At 46.5% G+C, this 20,461-nt stretch overlaps 1 protein-coding gene across 1 annotated transcript; it reads left to right on the forward strand.

The window, feature by feature from the left end:
* The first annotated feature begins 6,914 nt into the window (after nucleotides 1–6,914).
* LOC100680437 lies at nucleotides 6,915–9,636 on the forward strand. The gene is made up of 10 exons (XM_008209163.3): nucleotides 6,915–7,292; nucleotides 7,349–7,572; nucleotides 7,787–8,177; nucleotides 8,284–8,392; nucleotides 8,452–8,616; nucleotides 8,674–8,835; nucleotides 8,904–8,984; nucleotides 9,053–9,145; nucleotides 9,218–9,422; nucleotides 9,489–9,636. Coding segments are annotated over exons 2-10 (1,260 nt in total). The 5' UTR covers nucleotides 6,915–7,292; nucleotides 7,349–7,571; the 3' UTR covers nucleotides 9,542–9,636.
* Nucleotides 9,637–20,461: the final 10,825 nt, after the last annotated feature.

The raw sequence follows: 20,461 nt of genomic DNA on the forward strand, positions 1-20,461 counted from the left end.
TTTCAATCGAGAAAATATTAAAACGAGATCGACTCTCTTTCAAGAATTCCACCGCAAACCCAAAAGCTATCTCGTCGGCGGCGGCGGTGGCGTATAAACGAGAGAGTCGCCTGGGCAATATAACGAGGCGCGATATGGCGCGTCGGTAGGTAAAAACTTTATTGCCCGAGATAAGCGCGTGAGTAGCCTCTTATCCGTATACGCGCGAGCGGCAAGCCCGAAGTGCACACACCGCCGACCTGTCCCCTAATGGAACGGAGAAAAACGTTTAGTCGCCGCCAAGGATATTGTGTCATGGCTTTTTAGAGACACTTTTGTTTTTTTTTTCTCTTTATCTCTCCTTTATCTCTTACGGCTACTCGTTCTATTTATCATATAGAAGAAAATTCGCCGCGGAAAAAGTCGCGAGTATATAGGTATAATAATAATTCTCTGGATTATCGAGGGCAGAATCTCGGGAATGTGTATACGCGGCGGCGTTGAATCATTTAGCGCGCGCGGCGCGAGAGACGTGAGAAAAGAGTGGTATAGGTGGGCCCTGTGTGTCTGTGTGGGACACAGCTCTCGGAGGTCAAAGCGAGAGTCGGCGGATCAAGGCGAAGATGTCGCGCTGTTTCTTTGCTTAGATACCATCGGTCGGGATGACTTTGTGGCTTGAGAAGAGGCGCTTGTGTTATATGCGCGCGCGCGTGTGTGTGTGCGCGTACGGTTAGATTCAAAGGGAAAAATGTGGATTTGACAATTGACGAGGGAGAGGCTGGCTGCTTTTGTCCACCTGCGTGTCCGCGCGTATATCGTTACAGGATCTGTTCCGTCGTTTAGAAGCTTTTAAAAGTCCATATATTTTCCTATTTTATTACAGCCAGCCCGGCCATCGTTTATTCGATGATGATGACGACGGATAAGCCGCTGGATGCATTGTCCCTCGCGATACGATCTAGCTGCTTATAAATGTTCATGCAAATGCTCGATTTTCAAAATTTGACGAAAAATAACGCGATATCCGCATTAAACTCTCGCCGATCCGCCGATGTGAATTCGAGCGTTCGATCGACTCCGATGTAAGTATAAAGAAGAGCCGAGAGAGGCACGCCCCGCGCGCGTCGGTAAAACATCAATGGCGCTCGTTCTCTATATCGGTGCACAAAGGGCGCATGCAGGTATACACACATCTATCTCCAAGCTTACCTGGCTACTAGACGCTCGTTCTTTTGAAAAGAGGCTGATGCAGCGCGCCGCGGGTATAAGCCCTAATAGATCCGCCGAGAGAGAGAGAGAGAGAGGACGAAGCGCGCGCGTGTTTGGACGTTTGTGGTAAACACAGCGACACCCGGGTGATCTATGCCTTTGGCTTACGCTCGACATAAAACGCGCCGCACTTTCGCTCCCTCGGGGTGGTCCTGTAGCCACCCTTCAGACCGACCGAGCACCGGCTTTCCCTATCAGCTCACTCGCCCTTTGACTCGTTGCCGAGAGAGATTGTCATCTTCTTTTTACCAGTTTTGAATTTCCCGCCGCATCGATCGCGATAATTCGCAAGCCGACGAGTTGAAACGTAATGTATGTATTTACTCAAGGTCGGAGTAGTCGAGGGAGCGCAAGGTGTCGCGCGCACGTCTCTCCCCGGCTCGTGACAGCTGGAGGGCGCAAACTCTCGCTGAAAAATGACGGACAGACTGCTACAGCGCGCAGGTGCTGTATGTATACGCGCGAGTTAAAGTCCCGATCCCTGGAGAACTCTTATCGTCGGCGACATCTCCCGAGCCGGGACGTGAAGACACGCTTCGCGTCGAGTTTCTTTAAGGGGATGACTAATGATCGTGTGACAATTTATGTACACAGTGTATATAGTGTTTGTGGATCGGATCGACGAAATGGATCATCGCTTTTGAATTACGACAGAATATCGCTTGATATGCTAATCGGCGACAATTTCCTATAGGTTTGCGTAAGGCGCTCGATGGGAATTTCTCGAGTCGACGCTTGAGTCAACGAGAGATAAAGAGAAACGAGGAGAAGCGTAACCCTTGCGACTGTGACAAATTTCACAGTTTCTTTTGTGCGTTGTACAAGTGTTTTTGTCGAGTCGGCTCTGGAATTCGATTAAAAATTGCCCCGCCTTCTATCGGTGTACACACACAGCGTTATGGTATAGGTCGAAGCGCTAATTCGAACCTCAATTAGTCGGCCGATAGACCCAAAAAAATTATACCACGTCGGCATTTGCATGTGGTATATAAAAGCCACGGAATAAAGCGTATCCTCGTTTCCAACGACTGCACAAAAAGCGCCTTTTTCAATCAGTCAAAAAAAGTGGTAACAAGCTCGTTCTAAAGAACCGCACACGGCAACCGTCCAAAAAGTTCCATTATATACCTCAAATATCCGCGAAAACAAGGCATCGAAAGCTGTTGCAGGAAGGAGATAATAAAATAATTCTCATGCGCCCTTGCACACAATGCGCCGAAAAATCGAACAGATTTCTTTTTTCCTCCGCGTAATCACTGTGGTCTGTCATTTCTAAAGCGCGGGATCGTTAGCATACGGCCACAAAAGCTGGCTCGTATACACCCTTCGAAATTACAGCAGCAGCAGGAGCAACAACGAAGCGATGCAGCGCCGTATTATACAAAGTCAGCGAGAGAGGATGAGCCCTTATGCATTCCCATCGCGAGAAGGAGCTTCCCGGAATAATCCCCGAAAGTCACGGAAGCTATAAGGGACACGCACGAGCTAGACCGTGATATATATATATATATATATATAACACACACTCGAGTGAGAGAGGAAGAGGTAAAAAAAGGAAGGAGGATACGTATAATCCGGCAGCGGCATTCCCGGCGTTGCGGAGCATTCGGATTTTTCTCCCTACTTTTTTGCAGCCGAGAGAGAAGACAATCGAGAGCAGTTCAGAGCCTCTGCATAATTTTAAGGACGAAAGGGGGATTGAGAGGCCCACCCAGGTGTGGATCGCGCGCTGCTGCTGCTGCTGCTGCAAGCACGTGTGCGGCCGAGGATCGCTCTGAGGCTAAGGCGATTAGCGAACGCGATCGGCACACATCGAGAGCGTCAATCTCTACTCTCACGCTACTCACGACCTGTAGGACAGTGTATATAGTGATATCGCGAGTGCTACCAGCGATTACCGGCTCGGGTTCGCGACGACGACCTTAGCCGATCGCGTGCAAGCTGTGTGTGTGTGTGTATGGGCTGTTTATAGGGACGCCGGACAGATCGGATGATTCGATCTTGAGAGATCATGGGAATTTCGGTGGAGGGGGCGGTTTAAAGGGATATTAGAAACTTATACTCGTGCGGAGGGTTTGAGATGCGTTGCTTTGTTTTTGGATATAGGAGATACGGTGGTGGTGTACGTATACTTTGCGAAATGCTGGGTTTATAACGGTGCGGGTGTTGACTCGAGGGAATATTTCTCAGTTAGCAGCACCCATAATGAATCATATTGACGTTACTGCAATTCTACAATCAGGCAGTTATAGCACGAACAGTCAAAACAGGCCAGACGAAGGACAGTTTTGGCATAGGTGACGTACCGCTATTTATGCATTTGCTGCGCTGATCGCGATGAGGGAAGTAAGAAAGCGCCGATGCGCCACCTAGCGTCAGCCTACACGTAAGCCCAAATCGAAATCTAATAAAAACTCGTTCGCTTGATACTTGGTCTCTCTACACCCGTAAGAAAAATGAACCTTTTCTTCGAATCACGAAACAGCCCCCCTACCAGAAGAATAGCCGAGCTACGCTAATAGATGTTTCATCCTCGCCTAATGGACACCAAACTCATGCGCAACAGACACACACGCACACACATACACAAACACACAAGAAAATGACTTTCAAATATTCAATTATCTGCAAGCGCATCTATACGATATATTTTCGCCGCCGCTGCCGTTGCTATTATACAGAGACGAGTAAAAAATGAATCTTCCTTCGAGTTCGTCCGGGGCGCTCGAGAGCCTGGGAACGAAAAAGTCGTAAAAAAAGAAGCCTCGGAAGATTTCAAGGAGATATTACACTACTCGGTCTGCGCGAGCAAGTCGGCGAGGCGGTACGTTTGAACGAAATTTCCTTTGTCACGCGTTTCCCGACAGAAGGATTTGCGTTATCCCCCCGTAAGCCTCTTTCTGACTTTTGTATGTAAGCGAGGACGGAAACAGCCCGAATCGAAAGTTAAGTGTCTCGCGCGGCCTCGCCTTTATGCCTATGTGTGTGGTTATAAACAAGTGAATTCTTTTCCATAGAACTTTTGTTCAAAGTGCGAAAAACACTAGCAATAAATTTTAGACTAGTTAATAATACCGCAACGTACGCGACAAACACCACAAAGACAATTCGTTCAACCTGTCGCAAGCCAGCGTAAACATAAGCATAACCCAAAGAGAGAGAGAGAGAGAGAGAGTACATATACAGCGTCATCGTCGTCGGACAACGAGACACAAAGCTCATGCCGGTACACACCCCATTGTCGAAAAGAAGCTCCGGACTGTGCGGTCTACCTGAGAAAATATCCAAGCATAACGAAGAAGCGTAAATTTCAGCCGGAGTATAGTACGTATAGAGCGAAAAGAGAAAAAGCGTCCCGACCCTCTCGGCTATAATTTCAACGCGGCCGCTTCATTACCACAGCCTTCAAAATATTTCCCCAACTCTCGAATATTATACAGACTTTCGCGATTCGTTATACACGGGGCCGAAAGCGAAGGAAAAGCGGCTCCTCCCGACAAAGCCCCAACAATTACTTTATTTTGACTTTGCGGCCGAGGCTGCGGGCTGCTTTTGTGAGAAAAAAGGTCGCCCACGATGAGAGAGAGAGAGAGAGCGAGCGAGAGCTACTACCTGACTTGTGACCTGTCGATCGCGACAAATGGTGCAGCGGCGGCAGCTCTCGCTTTCAGCTCTGCCGATTTCTATGAGGCTCCGGAGTTTCGGCAAGGCCACTCTCACTCTTTGGCTTCTGGCACGTATAAGCGCGAGCGTATGTGTGAGGATTTTTTTTTTTTGAGTTTTCTCGCCTGTGTGGTCGGGAAATGCGATGACGATTTATGGATCGGCTGCGCTAGCGGGGGTGGCGATTGTCCTCGAGAGGAGCTTCATTGTCGATCGAGTAAGTGCATAGCGCATTCTTGAGGGGATGGCGAGAATGGAGCTCGATTGAGTCCGCCGGACACAATCGCGATATTTATTTTTTTTGTCGTCGCTCGCATCGTGTGTGCCCTTCTCAATTTGTACAATTAGGCGACATTATATACAAAAACTCTCAGCGTCGTCGAGTGCGCCGTCTAATAATAGCGAAGCTATGCTTATTGTAGTGCGAAGGGCCACCCAGTTCTTCGATTCCCTGCGATGCAAATTTTTCTTTTACGCGCTCGCAGCGCTATAACTTTTTTAAAGCCCTTGCAACAATGGCGAAGATGGTAATTTTCTGATAATACACGCGCACGCGCGAGCGGACAATGAGAAGGAGGCCGGATACGTTTTTACGAGGAACTTCCTCTGCCCGCAATTTACGATCTCGGAAGAAAAAACCGCAGATGCAATGCAAACAATAGCCCCGCTGGCCTGGTGTTACAAAACACACCGTCCGAATTTGTAATCTCTTTCGTGACTCGATGCACCGGAAGACTGAGCTATATAAAAAGGCGCATCGACGCGTCGTCTTATATTTTTCTCGAATTTTCCGCTTCGCCGCCAAACCACAGCCCCGCGCACGACTGCGTAGAGTCAACGAGATTGTCACCGTAGGATATACCCTATTCAACAATAGCATCGAAGCTTTACCAAAATCGGACCGTTCGACTGCGAAACGGGATAACAAAGTCGACGCGTTTCCCCGAAGCTCACCGGCGCTGAGAGAATTTGCATATGAAGCGACGACGACGTCGTTGCGTCAAGCTTGAGTGGGATATATTCGCAGCGGCATTGTCAGGCTCGTTGAGAAAGAGGCGCATGAATCACTTTTTAGTTTCTTAATAAACGCGAGACTGTTATACACACAGCAGAGCCGCTTAATTATGATAATGTAGTCGCGATCGATTGTCGAGGGTAATAAAGTTTTATTGATAGCTCGTCAATTACGCCACAAACAATATACGCGCTTTTGCGAGAATAATAACGATAATTATATATGATAGACACTTGTTGGTTTTGCCGTAGTACACGATCCTCCGCAAATTGAAACTCGTATGTGTGTTTTGTTCTAGCCGAGTTCGCGTGAAATTGCGCAGCGGCTCTGCGATGCTGTGTAATAAAAAGCTGAATAATTACTCGTCTGCGTATACGGAAGGGCGTTTTTCCCCTGATACACATGAAGCTATCTAACGGCCGAGAGCTGATTCGTCTGAAATGATTACAAAGCCTACCACTGCATTCCGCGGTGGAGACGCACGCGATGAAATTGTTAAAAAGGCAGCGCGCAGGAAGAAACATTTTTCCCCGCATCAGGCTTTCGCGAAAGCTCGTAAGAAATATGGCGCCTCTCGGAGAGGAATCCGCTCCACTATCCTTTTTACACACCAGCGAGCGCGACATTTCTCTCAAATTGTCTTTCGTGGAAGATAAGGATTGTAATCGTTTTCTTCCCTTTGTCCACGGCTATACACTCCCGAAGAGAGATATGCCGCTGGATAACGAGTCGTGTACGAAAAACTTGTATGTGTTTGTGTTTGTGGAGCGAGTTTTTGTTGTGCAGATGCTGAGAGCCGTTGGCGCCTCTGGAATGTATGCGATCAGGTGCAGCACAATGTTTCAAAAGAGACGCACGCGGAGAGTTTTCCTCTTTCTAATTTCGGCTAATTTATACCAAAACCGAAGAGATTAAAAGTTAGCATCACAATGCCGGTTTTGTATAGGACTCTCTCGTTTATTCAAATTTGCTCAAAGGCCTGTTTTCAAAATATCCGAGTGCGCGAGCCTCGCGGGAGGTTATTATGCGAAACAATGGGGGGCGAGAGAGACGTGAAATATCGGGCTGAAATGCAAACCTATGCGAAAATGTGAAAGTTAAGAGTTGGAAATTTCGCTTTCCTCGAAACTTTCGACGAGAAATGGCAACAATTTATGCGGACGGCGCGATATTTGCATCACAAGCGCGCGAGTGACATGAACGGACGCACTTTTGCGCGCTTGGTCGGCCGAGTTCACGCGATACGCGATTTGCGAGCGTTTAAATTAAATTTTTCAGCGTGAGTTTCAAGAGCCCGAAATTTTTGAGGAACTGGCTGGACAAGTTGCAGCGGAGATGGAATCGGAAGAGAAGCGGTAGCGACAAGGTGAGGTTAGCAACATAACCTCTTTCGACCACCAGTAATCGGCTTTTTACCCTCAGGACGAAGACAACGACAAGCGAGTGATCATAATCGCCCGCAGCATACCGCCCGGTTCTCACGAGGGCGTTAAAATGGGCTCGAAGACTTTCCTGATTCTTCGCGAGCACACAGCGCCCAGAGCACCGCCGACTCGCCTCTCCAAATATTCACCGGATAACGTCTGCTCTCGCTACTATCCGACCTGTTCGTCGCACCGCTGCCATCGTCGCTAGTACACACACAAGTAAAACTAGCCTCATAATATTTCCCTGAAAATCGCTGGGAGAATAGTCTATTGAATATTTTCTCGAGAAGGAAATTTGTTTGCGAAAACATCCATTAGCCGAGACATTGTCCCCTAAGAGTGAAAAAGGGGTTTGTCCGGTGTGTCGCTATGCGGATAAACGATGCAAATTAATATTTCCTCTCTCTCTCTCTCTCTCTCTCTGTCCGGACAGTGGGACACGGCAAGAACTGCAGATGCAAGTCCGGGGAAAGATCGAAAGGGCCCAAGAGGCCGAGGAAGAAAAGGGATAGCCGGTGTGAATCAGCGTTTACTTGCGACGACGACAAATTGCGGCCTCCGAGCGCGGAATTGTCGATCGCAGGGGCGTGTTGTAGCAGCAGCGGCGGCAGTCAAATCAAAAGTCGCAGAGGGAATTCCGGCGGTTGCGGCAAAGAGGAAAGAGCGACTCATTCTCCGACAACTCCTTCCCCGGGCCATTGTCGATTTCCCGAATCCAACCAGGCTAAAAAGAAGAAGAACGTCGCCGAGTCCTGTTGCGGCAATTGTTGTGACACGAGGGAAAGCGACGAGGCCGCCTGTTGCTCGAATGGCCCGGCTATCAAGTACGAGAGGGACAAGCACGGCGCTTTTGTGGCAGCTTGGAGGGGGTTATTAATCATCCGAGTTGGCTCGTACACTTGTTATACTCTTTTCGTGAATGATATTCAGGTGTGGAAGGAACGCGGACGCGTGTGCCGGTACGGCGAGCACCGGATGCGCGGAGCCGTGTAAGAAGGAGAAGAAGCGGAAGTACAAGAAGATTTGGAAGAATTTTAAAGTAATTTTTTCAAATACTCTTAGGAAGTGGAGATTTTTGAGTTTGTCGGTTCGTTTTAGAGCGTATGGTCCCGGAGGACCAGAAGAGAGATAGCCATCGAGAGGTCCTTCAGAAAGGTGGTCAGAGATCAGTCCGTCAACACGTGCAGCTCGAATGCCAGCCTCGACTATCGGTACAGCTTCACCGAGTGCAAGATGCTCACGGGGATTTTGAAGCACGAAAAGGTGCCGTTGCCTCGAATGTTAAAAGTGTCGGGAATTATACTGTACCTACGTCTTCAGGTTGCACCGGATAAATCCTTTTCCGACATCGGATGCTGTACGAGCAGTGGAGTCTTGCCGAACTACGATACGAAATCGCAGGAAAGTATTCGTTCGTCGCGGTCGACTGGACTGGACGAAAATGTAGCGACGAGCAAACCTGTGCAAGAGAAAACTAAAAAGGTTCTTATTTTTTAAAAATTATCAAAGTTAAAGAAAAAAATTACGTGTAATCGTCGTGTTTTGCGTAGTCCCCACCTGCAGCAGAACCTCAAGAAGCAAAGCCGTCGGGTGGACTGTTCAAAAAGTTCGCCGGTAAATCCTCGAAAGATGTAAGCTGGACAGAGAATCAATCTTAAAAATCACCTTAAAAATAATGACAACTCGATGCAACTTACAGAAAAACTCCGATAAAGATAGCAAAACTGCGCGCAGCACTTCGAGCTCTAAAGTAGCAGCGGATAAGTCTCCTAAAAAAGAGCAAAATACAAAAGTATTACAATATTGTTATTCATAGCTTCAAAAAATAAACAACGTGGTCTAAAAACAGTATAAAAATCCACAGGTAACGATAAAAGAAACGCCGAGTCAAAGTAAGTCGTCGCATGCAAAAAATCCAAGCCAAGCCGTAAATAAAGGAGTCGGGACTAATGACGTAGAAAGAGAAAAATCGAAGCAAAATATAAGTGTGAAAGAAGTCTCCGATGGATGTCAGCCTAAAGGTCACGCAATGGAGTGCAAAGATTTCCTTGTTTGTCAATGCTCAAAGGGTATAAATATTCGCATGTTTATTCATACGAAAAATTCTTGGATAATAATCATCCAATTGTACTCAGGTGCGAAGTCCAAAATCAAGCACAGCAGCTGTGGCCAAGACAGTTGTTCCTAGCATCGTGAAGAAATTTAAAAAGTTCATTACAAACATCATGCAATAGAGCATAATCGAATAAAAAAAAACGAAGCTAATCCTACTCAGCTTTCCAGTAATCACAGCCTAATCGACACTAAACTTTCACTTCAATCAGCGATTTTTTCACACTCACCTCTCGACGATGAGGGCAAAATCAGCGCGCCTTTTATATTAGCCGATGTTTTTGCCGTGAAAAGATGTGGAGTGCCGTTAATTTTTCAATCTGCACGAACTTTCGTGCGTTTTACAGCCGGGATAATCGTCCGGTAAGCCGATACGGCTTCTCTGCGCAAGATATTTTCCACTTTTTCCTCGAGGGCAGCACGTCCATTGATCAAGCGCAGACTCGGCAACGATAAACGACACGCCAACTCGTATCCCGGCTGTATATATGTATTGTTGAAAATTAATAATCCCGTCAGGACGTATTTGCGGAGAAAAACGTTTGAATGACTATTATCCTCTGGTATAGGTAATGAGAAAGTGTATACAGAGATCATAGAGCATTGCATATAGGCTTTGAAAATAGTGCTGGCAAAATTACAATGTAATAATGGAGGATAAAAATTTTAATAGCTCGCCGAAGCCAATAAATCAGCGCAAATCATTCGGAGATTATAACGCAGAAATTCAAACGACGATCGATCATATTCCTTCGATAAAGCCTGCGAGCACAATTTTCCTCCGATTACAGCCGTAGCACACAGCCGTGTTATAAGCCGCATCGACCTCTGAAAATCCCCGTGTATAATATGTATAAGCTGAATAGTCGTCGTATTAAGAAATAACTTACAATGAAATCTCAACTCTGCCATCGCCGATATCCTCGCGAACGCGGCTCATTTGAATAATATGCATTGAAAAGATTGTGCCACGAGAGAGAGAGAGAGAGTGTGAGAGAGAGAGAGAGAGAGAGAGAGAGAGAGAGAGTGAGTTGGGCATCTCCATATTATCCTGCGGTGTACACGCGCTGTAGCGGCCGATGAAAATGTAGATGTGTCGAGCAGATGAGGAGCACGTATATCTATAGGCTCGAAGTTCAGCTCATTGGCTGGGATTGAATAAAAGACGAAGCGAATAATGCATATTGATAAGCGCGCTCTGGCCCTTGTGCGGCGCTGCACACGCGATACGGGCGTCGATTTGGGTGTCTACTCGCATGTCAAGTGTTTCGCTCTGACGAGTTATTTACGCTGTATATATATATATATATCGGCCGATCCGAAGCTGCTCTTTATAGACGTAGTTCTGAGTATCGGATTCATTTTAATATCTCGAGTATATATCGCAGGGAGTCTTTGAATGAGAAATTTCCTGTGGCGCTTGAGGGAGAGAGAGAGAGAGAGAGAGAGAGAGAGAGAGAGAGAGAGAGAGAGAGAGAGAGAGAGAGAGAAAGAGAGAGAAGAGAGGCGGATAGCTTTCTCTCTGTTCTGCCTTATTTTGAATTTCAAAGATACTCACGATCGGCTGCGTCGCTTGTAATTCCGGCGCATTAGCATTGTGAGCTCTCGTATATGGAGGACATCGTTTTTTTATGCATATAAGGGGCATACAAGCGGAGAGCGAGAAATGCGCACGACCGTGAATTTTTGGTTTTTCTTTGAGATTTCGAACTTTGAATATATGTCAGGCGTCGTCTAGCTTTCTTTTCTTAGAATTTAGTTTTTATCTAGAGTAATTTTGAATTATTGAATCAAGACCAATTTGTACAAAGAGATAAACTTCAATCACACCTGATTGGCCTCTCACCACGGTGGTTTATTCTCGCCCGTCTGCGAATATCGAACCAAGAATACCCCATTGTAGCCTGTGCGGAAATATCCAAGCGTCAAGAAAAGAGAGAAGCAGTTCTGAAAACGACCAAAGCGCGCGGCGCGTCTCGAGAAAGCCGCAGAGAACCCGCTGTATCCATGCACAACAAGCGGCAAGTGGCGGCATAACAATCGAGCAATCAAAAAGTTTTATACATTCAACTACAAGGTGTAAATGGCGAGACGCGGTTCAGCAACAACGGCAACGAGTCTAGCGTCTATTTATACCGAATGAAATTCCGTCATAAATTGGCGCTGAAGTATCAATACTCGCTGGGCCGCGCTGCAGTTTCGTATATATATATACGCGATGAATGGAGTGTGGCTTAATAGTTGTGCGGCCTGTCGGTTATCTACGCGGTGTAACGATCCATGACGAATTTAATGGACAGCAGCAGCAGCAGCGAGCTGCTATATACACTGCTAGCCTTTTAGCCCACGCGCGGACCACGACGACGTATATACTGTAGACAGTGGTTTGTTCTCTTTGTAAAAAGGGATCGGTCGCGGCGAGCTCGGAAAGCGTGAAAACTGAAACGCCGCGGATGTTCGCGATGTGCCCTTCTTAATGGCTTCATTTCGAGGCTTATTACGGTTTATGGCCGTACAATTTTGTGTGGGTGAGGTTTTTTTAATAGGGGTCTGGTGTACTCTGTTTTACCGACCGTGCACTGAGTAACCACAAAAACAGATTTATACTTGTTGTCCGTTCATTTAATCGTCATCGCAATAATAATTGAAAGGAAAATTTCGTTTCGACGCCGACGGTCGGTAAAATGTCCGAGACCCCCTTACTGCTAGAACGATATCGCTTAAACGTTTATTTTTCTCGCTTTGCGGAAGATATGCGAGGAATGTCGAAAGCTCGTGCGAATATTTACAGCTCCGAGATAACAGGGTATTTTTCACGAGAGTATTAAAAAAGTAGTAACAATATAAAGTGCCTTATAAATATTTCAACATCGCCGTTCGATACAGATAATACCTTTTCGCCCGACAGCGCCAGTCTCTACAGCTTTATGTGTAATATAACTTAACGAGTCGAGTCCGGCGCATTCATAACATTATTATTCGAAACGAACGCGCTCGGCCGTCTTTCGCACGTTTAATTCGCGCGAGTTTTTCTCGCGTGTCTTTTACGAGGCGAGTGCATTTCATATACGTATACGGAAATGTAAGAAAAGCAAAAATAACGCACATATCTCGGTCGCCGTAATCGCCTGTCTCGTTCGTCAGAAAGCCCACCGCGGCTACGGTACACCCACGCGCGGGCTTTTCAAACGTCGTGTGCTATATGTCTACCCGACGGGGGATACGAAAACGTGTGTTGGATTCGCTTTGGACACGGCTATTGTTGCGAGATATACACTCGACAATCGCGTCGAGATGTAATTATAGCAAATGGTGAGAGGCTTATTTCGACCTATGAGCTTTGATACGTTTATTAATTTGACTCATTGTTCTCTCGCGTCGCGAAACGAATTGTCAATTCCGATTTCAACGTACCTCTTTATATTTTTGTATACAAAATAGTTTTCCTCGTAGCTAAAAATAGAAATACCCTTCCGACAGTCCCGCCGACGAGCTAAATGGAAAGCGTTTACTGCACCGAGCGCAAAAATCGAATCAATTTAAATCCGTTCGTCGTATACGCAGATATACGAGTCTCGAAATTGAGTATATCTCTCACGTATACACTCTGTTTCTTCATTTTCAATTCGCACTCTCGAGGCTCGGAGAGGCTCTTTAGAGAGACGTAGGCGAGAGTATCGTTACAGCCTGACAGCTTGACGCGCGCCGACGTGCGGCGATTTCCATCGCTATATGTACACCGCGAGAATATCACTGCACTGTACGGGTGACAGCTTCTCTCTCTCTCCCTCGAATCGTTGCTTATTCGCACCGCCGCAGCACCGGCTCATGTACCGATTCTTTCGCCGCTCGTTTGCACGTCTCCTCACTGATGCTAAATGGACGTCGGGTATACGCTTTTATCGCGTGTGTGTGTGTGTATGAGGAAATATGTTTGTGTTTTTATTGTTATTTATTTATACGACTTTTGATTGCTTTTAACGAAAATAGCCGAAGGTTGTATGGATGAATTTACGATTTTCCTGAAAACTAATCCACGTGATAGAAGCAGCAATCAGCTAAGTAACACACTCTCCTGAGCTGTCGCTGCGTGCATTCGATATATGTATAGAAACCAACAGACACTATATAGTACATCCACGCGTTGTTTCTTGCGCTTCTCTCTCTCTCTCGATATACACGGCCGAGGCGCCATTTTTGGTTGCCAGCTCAATTAATCTCGGCCGTTGACTACAGAAGGGGGGAATATACCCTTCAGAGAGCTACAGCGTGAAAGCCATTATTTCTTACTGTCGTTCTTGACCCAGAGGTAATTTCATCGGGAGAAGAGCCGCGCGCAAGCAAAGCGAGAAACACGACGACGTCTGCGCTATGCGACGAAGTATGGCGGCTCATCCTTTTTTCCAATACACACATACACACGCGCACATGTACGTATACGCCTCTCTACATTCCGATCGCGATCGGAATAGCCGACGGCCGGAGAATCCGACCGTTAAAAATTTGTGTGCTCATGTGTGCGTGTATGACGAAGCGAAGAGATGCGTGTGTGCGTGTGTAATTAAGAATGTCGATTTAAACGTCACGTGTAAAAACGTACTTATTTGCATGCGCGGCTTTGTGTCCTGTCGCCGCCTTCGATATTTACGAGCCTCGATGAGTTCCCGCTGATATGAATATGTTTGGATTTTTATTCGACGGCTGTGTGTTTTATGGATATTTTCAAAAAGCCCGCCAAAATTCCTTGCAAATTTCTCTCGTAAAGTATCCCCGCACACATAGCTCATCTTTCCGCAGATGGTTTTACCTGGAAACAATATCACAAGCGGCGAGTCGAGACGACTTGTTTATACAATAATCGCTCGTGTATAGCAGCGCGTTTTAATTTATCGCGCGGACACATCGACATGCGGGTACATACATCGTTCGTGTAGTGTCTCATTATAATACGAGCACATCTCTTATATAACTGTATCTCGACTCACGGATTTATTTAATAAAAAGGGAGACAATGAAATATCTCAAAATTTTTCGACCCGTATACGATAACTCATTCGGATTACGTTATTATTTCTCGCGACTCGAAATCTCGGGAGATCAATCTCGACGCGAGAGTCGTCGTCCCGACAGCCGATTGTTTGCAAAGCGTGTGCTCTCGAGCGACGATCGAGCGCTTGTATCGCTCGTTCGCTTATATTCCGTCGAAATTGAGAGTTAACGAAGCGACACTTGCGCAAAACTATAGTGCGTGTGTGCACTTATACATATACACGTGGGCGAAGAGCGTAATGACCCGGTGCCGGTTGACAGGCAATTTATTTGCTTGCACGCCTCGAGCGCGTTCTTATATTGCAAGACGAGAGAGAAGTCGTCGAGTCTCTCTCTCTCTCTCTCGAGGGCTGATTGCTCGACGCGGAGAAAAAGTCATTAAAAGCCCGACGTCAACGCTGTAGAGAGAGAAATTTCTTCTTTGAAATTTTCAGGCTTAATTTTATGCTTAGCGGATTTAGATAACGTCGAGTTGAATTTCATACCCGGAGACGCGAGACTTCCGCTGATTAGCATTGAAATTTATGTAGGGAAAACGATTTAATTATTATATCGTACGAATAGATAGCGCGGCTTCCGTGAAATTGGCAATTAGCCGCACGTGTATACCTTGGTGGATATATTTTTGGCGTATATATAGTGCAGCATTCGATGCGAAGAATGTATAACGTTATAATATATTATACAACAGATGGCTATGCGTCGGCCGAAGCTATTCCCATGAAGGAGGAGACGTCGGAGCTGAGGAGGGAATGTAAGGGAAAAAAATATAAATTACTTTTTCTGCAGCCTCTCGGACTATGGCATCGACACCTTGGTTCTCTCTCGAGGATATATACTTAGCTGTTCACTATGTACGGAATCGATATGTGAGAGCTCTCTGCATGGGCTCCATTTTGCCCCTCCTAATTTAGTATGTGGATATATACGCCGAGCACGGTGAGCGGGATCAAAGTGGCCCAGCCCTCTCCACATGGTGTCTCTCTCTCTCTCTCTCTCTCTCTCTCTATACCTATCCCACAAAGGAAAATAATTACTCGTGTAGAGCCCGGCGATACTTATAGACTCGCACAGACACGTGTGTGTACGTGTATAATAGATCCAACGCTATTTCCGTCCGTCCGGGCAATTACAACAAATGGCTCTTTTTCTCGACGGACGAAAATTTCGGCGGGAAATTTGAATAGCCTATCCTCACACACTCGAACGAAGAGATACGTTTTAAATTAGGATGTAGAAGTATATGTTTATATCACCGCGCGCTCTTTCTCTTCTCCGAATTTCGCGACAGAGCGAGTGAGAGCAATAAGGCGTGTTCCTTTTTCTCTCTCTCTCTCTCTCTTTCTCTTCTTCGAGCGTCCGCTCATTCGCCGGGCCGTCTAATAATAGTGCCCGAAGCGGCCGATCCAGAAAACCGCGCACCGACCGAGTAAAAAAATGGGCGGTGCGTTGGAAGCTGCGGAGAGGACGTGTATCTCTCTCTCTCTTCTCGTGCAGCCCTTCGGATGAGCAGAGGGGGGGGGAGGGGGAGAGGAGCGGAGAAAGAGAAAACATCAGCCTGCACGGCGACTCGATGGGAATATCAAGGGCCGCTCTGTGCTGCTGCTGTCAGCGTCGACTTCTTTTTCTCTTCGTGTACTTCTCTGGGCCTTGTTATCGTACTCGGCGGTGGATAAAGTTATGACGGCGCTGCTTTTGGAGAACAATGGAGCTCGCCGTATTATTGCGCGCGCGTGAGTAAAAAATTCCGGCGATTTATTATTCGAAAAGCGCAGCCGCGATCTCATTAATTCGCGCAACTGGACGCGCTGCATCGTTGCATCGGAGAGAGAGCTGCAAGAAAGTGGGGGTCTCTCGGCCGCGATGGCGTATGATTGATGACAGATGATGAATTTACGAGCGATTTAGCATTTTAACGACTTAATGAGCTCGCGCAGCCCCGAGACGTACTCCTGATTTGCGATCGCGACGCGATGGAATTCGTAGGTGTATTATATAGTTGATAATTATTTCAGTGGATTCCACGACAGATAAAAATAAAAGAAACTATGAGTAATCTCATCGGGGTATAGAAAATAATATTCCAAAATAGAGATGAAATATGAGCGCAGCCGGTCGTACGATACATAACACCCCGAGAGAGCTAGCGCTCGTGAGGAAAAGGTATGCGCTCGTGGCAATATAGTGTGCGTGTAAAAAATAACAGTATAAAGTCGCGAATAAATAATGACAGTTGTTATCCGCGCATATTGGAGCGAACAAGGAGATAGCCTACTGCGCCGCGCCGGGAGAGAGGATCTACCTGCTAAAACGTATTGCTAATCGCCTTCTGGATACAAGGAATTCGAGCTCTCTCCGGAGCTTTTCAAGGCTGACAAGCCTCGCAGCGTTGCAGGAGCAGAGATAACCGAATCTGCCGCTCTCGAGTCTCCTTCAGCTCTCCGTAGGGTATAAGAGGTGGACGCGAGACGTTATACCAAATGAAATATCTCTCTTCCCTCTGTGTCGGCTCTCTCATGCGAAGTCTATCTTTGGCTCCTCGCAAACTGCACGCGGCTATTGTGGATATCCACTCGAATTTCTTGCTGCGTGGAATGACTCAATTTTGATTGTTTATATGCAAAATGAAGTGGCCCTCACTCCAAAAAATCACAAAAACCGCGGCTCTCGCCACCGGTGCATATACTATATGCATCGCCACGAGGATATGCATCTACGGCATATCTCGATGTCTTTCGAGGGAGGAGAGGCGGCGGCTCGCATGTATTAATCACGCGATTCCACCATAATCGTATTTCAGCGCACCGGTAGCCACGCGGGAGCGCTTGGGAATTTCATCCGACGCGCGGCGCGAGCTTAATTTTTTTTTCAAACTTATTTTCCCGGCGCGGATATACACCGCGCGATTTAATATTAGAAAAGTGAGATAGCCGCGGGCGGGCCCCGCTGCTTGTGATAAACGAATTTATTACTGATTTTATCGACTTTCAATATCGATTAGTCTTCTCGCATTCGTGGAAAGAGCCGAGGCTCGTGTGTAGCTAACTGGTCTATTACAGACGTTTCGTAAGCTTTGATGATGGAAAAAATTCGGTGATTTATTTTTAATGATTATTATACCATAAGCTTTCTATTAATACGCAGTGAAAGAAGGAAACAGCATTAAGTTTGATTGCGTCTTGTTAGACGCGAAGCGCGAAAAAAGCCGGTAATGAAGTATCGTGCAAGCAAAATAAAACTTTACGATTATCCGCGAGGATCAGCTCAGCAGCGTAATCTTCTCGAACCATAGTATAAGTGGGTGCACACATACAAGCTCACGTATACAGCCATTCTCGCGAAACCGCATGTACACGTCCTCGTAGTCGGGGCTGCAGCGCAGAGAGGAAAGAAAGTATAAAGTAAAGGGTCATCCGAGAGTCCCTGATTTTGTTACCCGCGGCTACCTCTCTTACCACCGCTGCGCAGTGGAGAATATCGCGTTCCAGCATTAATTAGTCTCCGCCGCGCCAAGAACATGAACCACTTGACCTCATCCGGGGGGCACCGCCGCGTACACACTTCTTCTTTTTATGCTTCGCGTAAAATCGACTTTCTAAAATGGAAGCTTGATTATCGAATAGGGGCCGAACAAATGTTGGATAAATCACGCGCGATGTTGCATTATGTGCATAGTAGGGTATAGTATTTATTGTATGTGTGTGTATGGAGTATGCGGAAATTCTTTCGGAGATGATTGTTTATGGTTAAATAAACTGATTTACGTTTTCGTAATTGGCTGGAATGCTATTTAACGGAGAATTCTTGCGGATATTGCCGGCTGGTGTGCACGTTGAGAAGTATTCAGCGCAAGTTTAGGATGGGCATTATGGGTTGAACGGTTTTGAAAGTATTCGTGCGGTGATTCCGAGTTTAAATAGGTACTGCGTTTGTAATCACATTTTTCAAGATTAGTGAGAAAGGATCCTGGAATAGAGGAAGAGATTTATAAGTGAAAAGTGTAATTATGAAGAAGCGATAAAATTTAAAAAATCACGTTAATAAGTAGCAAGGCGTGCCATATTTTCAATCTAAATTAGCAGTTTAGTATTTGTATTTGAAATTCACCCGGTACGCTCGACCGTCGGACACCATCCGACAACAGATTTACCAAAATTTTTCCAAAAATCCACAACAAACTTCTTTAAAATATAATTCTAATTCAATAATATTATGTTTACCACAAGATAATTAACATTATTTAAACATTAAAACTACTTTGCCGACGATACAACTCAAAGCAACGTCCCGAAATCCTTCCGTCGGACGGATCCACCTCTTCTGATCTCTCTTTCACTCTCTCAATAAAATTAAGAAAAAAAGCTCTTACCTTACAGCAAACAAAGCCCAAAGCCGAAAAAACCCCGCCGCTAACTACAAGAAAACCGCAAGCGAGCCATTCACTCTCGCGCAATCTCATTCCCGGTATACTGCGCGCTCAAATAAATCATCGATCCTCTCGAGATCCATGAAATTGCACTCAATAAAAATCGCTCAATATCCAAGGAATTGCCCCCTCTCTCTCTCTTCCTCTGGAAGAAAAAGAATAAGAACCATCGTCGCAGATCATCTTACTTTGAAACGTGACTGCCGCATCCAGTGGCATCGATAAATCGATGCTGCAGCTTCGCGACTCTACAGTCCCTGCAACAGTTCTCCCTCTCTGTTTCTCTCTCTCTCTCTCTCTCTCTCTCTCTCTCTCTCTCTCTCTCTCTCTCTCTCCGCAAGACTCATTTATCCCGCAGCTGATAGCTGCTGCTGCTGCGCGCACACGGCGCTCTCCGCGACTATAGCACTTTTTCGACTTGGGTGGTCCAAGAACGCTCGCGCGGGGCCCTGTGTGTACGTGTGCGAGTGTGTCGGCGCCACGCGCGCCACCTCGCGAGACCGGGCCCAACGCCCCCCACCCTTTCGGGCCCACTACTCCTTTTGTTCCTACATTTATACGACCGCGCGGCGCGCTCTCCTCAGCTCCGCCGCGCGTGTTCTCTCTCTCTCTCCCTCTTTTGGTGAGCGCCGACGTTGCTTATAAGTACACGCGATTCCGAGTCCCATCTGCTCTCAAGGGTATACGTGTGGCGTATTATACAGGTGCAATTATACGGAAATTCGAGTGTGTTGATTTAGACCCCTTTTTCGCACACCGCGAGCGCGGCGAGGAAAAACGTCTATAGCAGAGAAAGAGTTAATTGCTAGTCGCCGAGGATGCGAGTAATGACATGACTGATGGCTGTAATCACGATGTTTGTACAAACCGCTGGTATAGCCATTAATTTTCGCGCGCTCGCCTTTCGATGGAAAACTGGAAAATCAGCGTGTACTCGGGGAAAAATTGCTTAATTGAGAATTCAACGTTTGCTTAGCGAATCATTCAATTATACCGAAATATCACACACTAAACACGAGGATAAAAGTATGTTCCGCACAATACCGCGGCTGATCAGCTGAAACGTGAGAAAATGCTTCAGCGCGGTCGTGTGTTTTTAGCGTCTCTCTCTCTCTCTCTCTCGCGGGCCCGCTTAAATTATAGCCGTCTCCACATCTTTGAGGCTTTCTCGCCGGCTCATTTATATTCCCGGTAATTAGATAGCTCCCTGATCTCCCTCTCGCCGCGTATTTATATTATGCGAGAGCATTCTCCAAGCGCGAGAGAGATGGCCACACGTCCGTCATTACGTACCTCTCGCGGACTTTCCGCTGATGCTGTTGTGCCTTCGCCGACGGACGAACGTCGAAATTGTTTTTTCCTCTCGCTATTGTTCAAGATTTATAAGGAGATTACGGGAGATTTTTTGAATAATATCGAGGAAGCCGCAGATCGATATTTTCTAACTTCGACAGGCCGAAGAGTTATGTTTACATCTGGAATATTTTATCGATATCGATTAACTATAATACACTGATTTAT

This window comes from Nasonia vitripennis, chromosome 5 (genome assembly GCF_009193385.2).
Source record: "Nasonia vitripennis strain AsymCx chromosome 5, Nvit_psr_1.1, whole genome shotgun sequence".
NCBI lineage: Eukaryota > Metazoa > Arthropoda > Insecta > Hymenoptera > Pteromalidae > Nasonia > Nasonia vitripennis.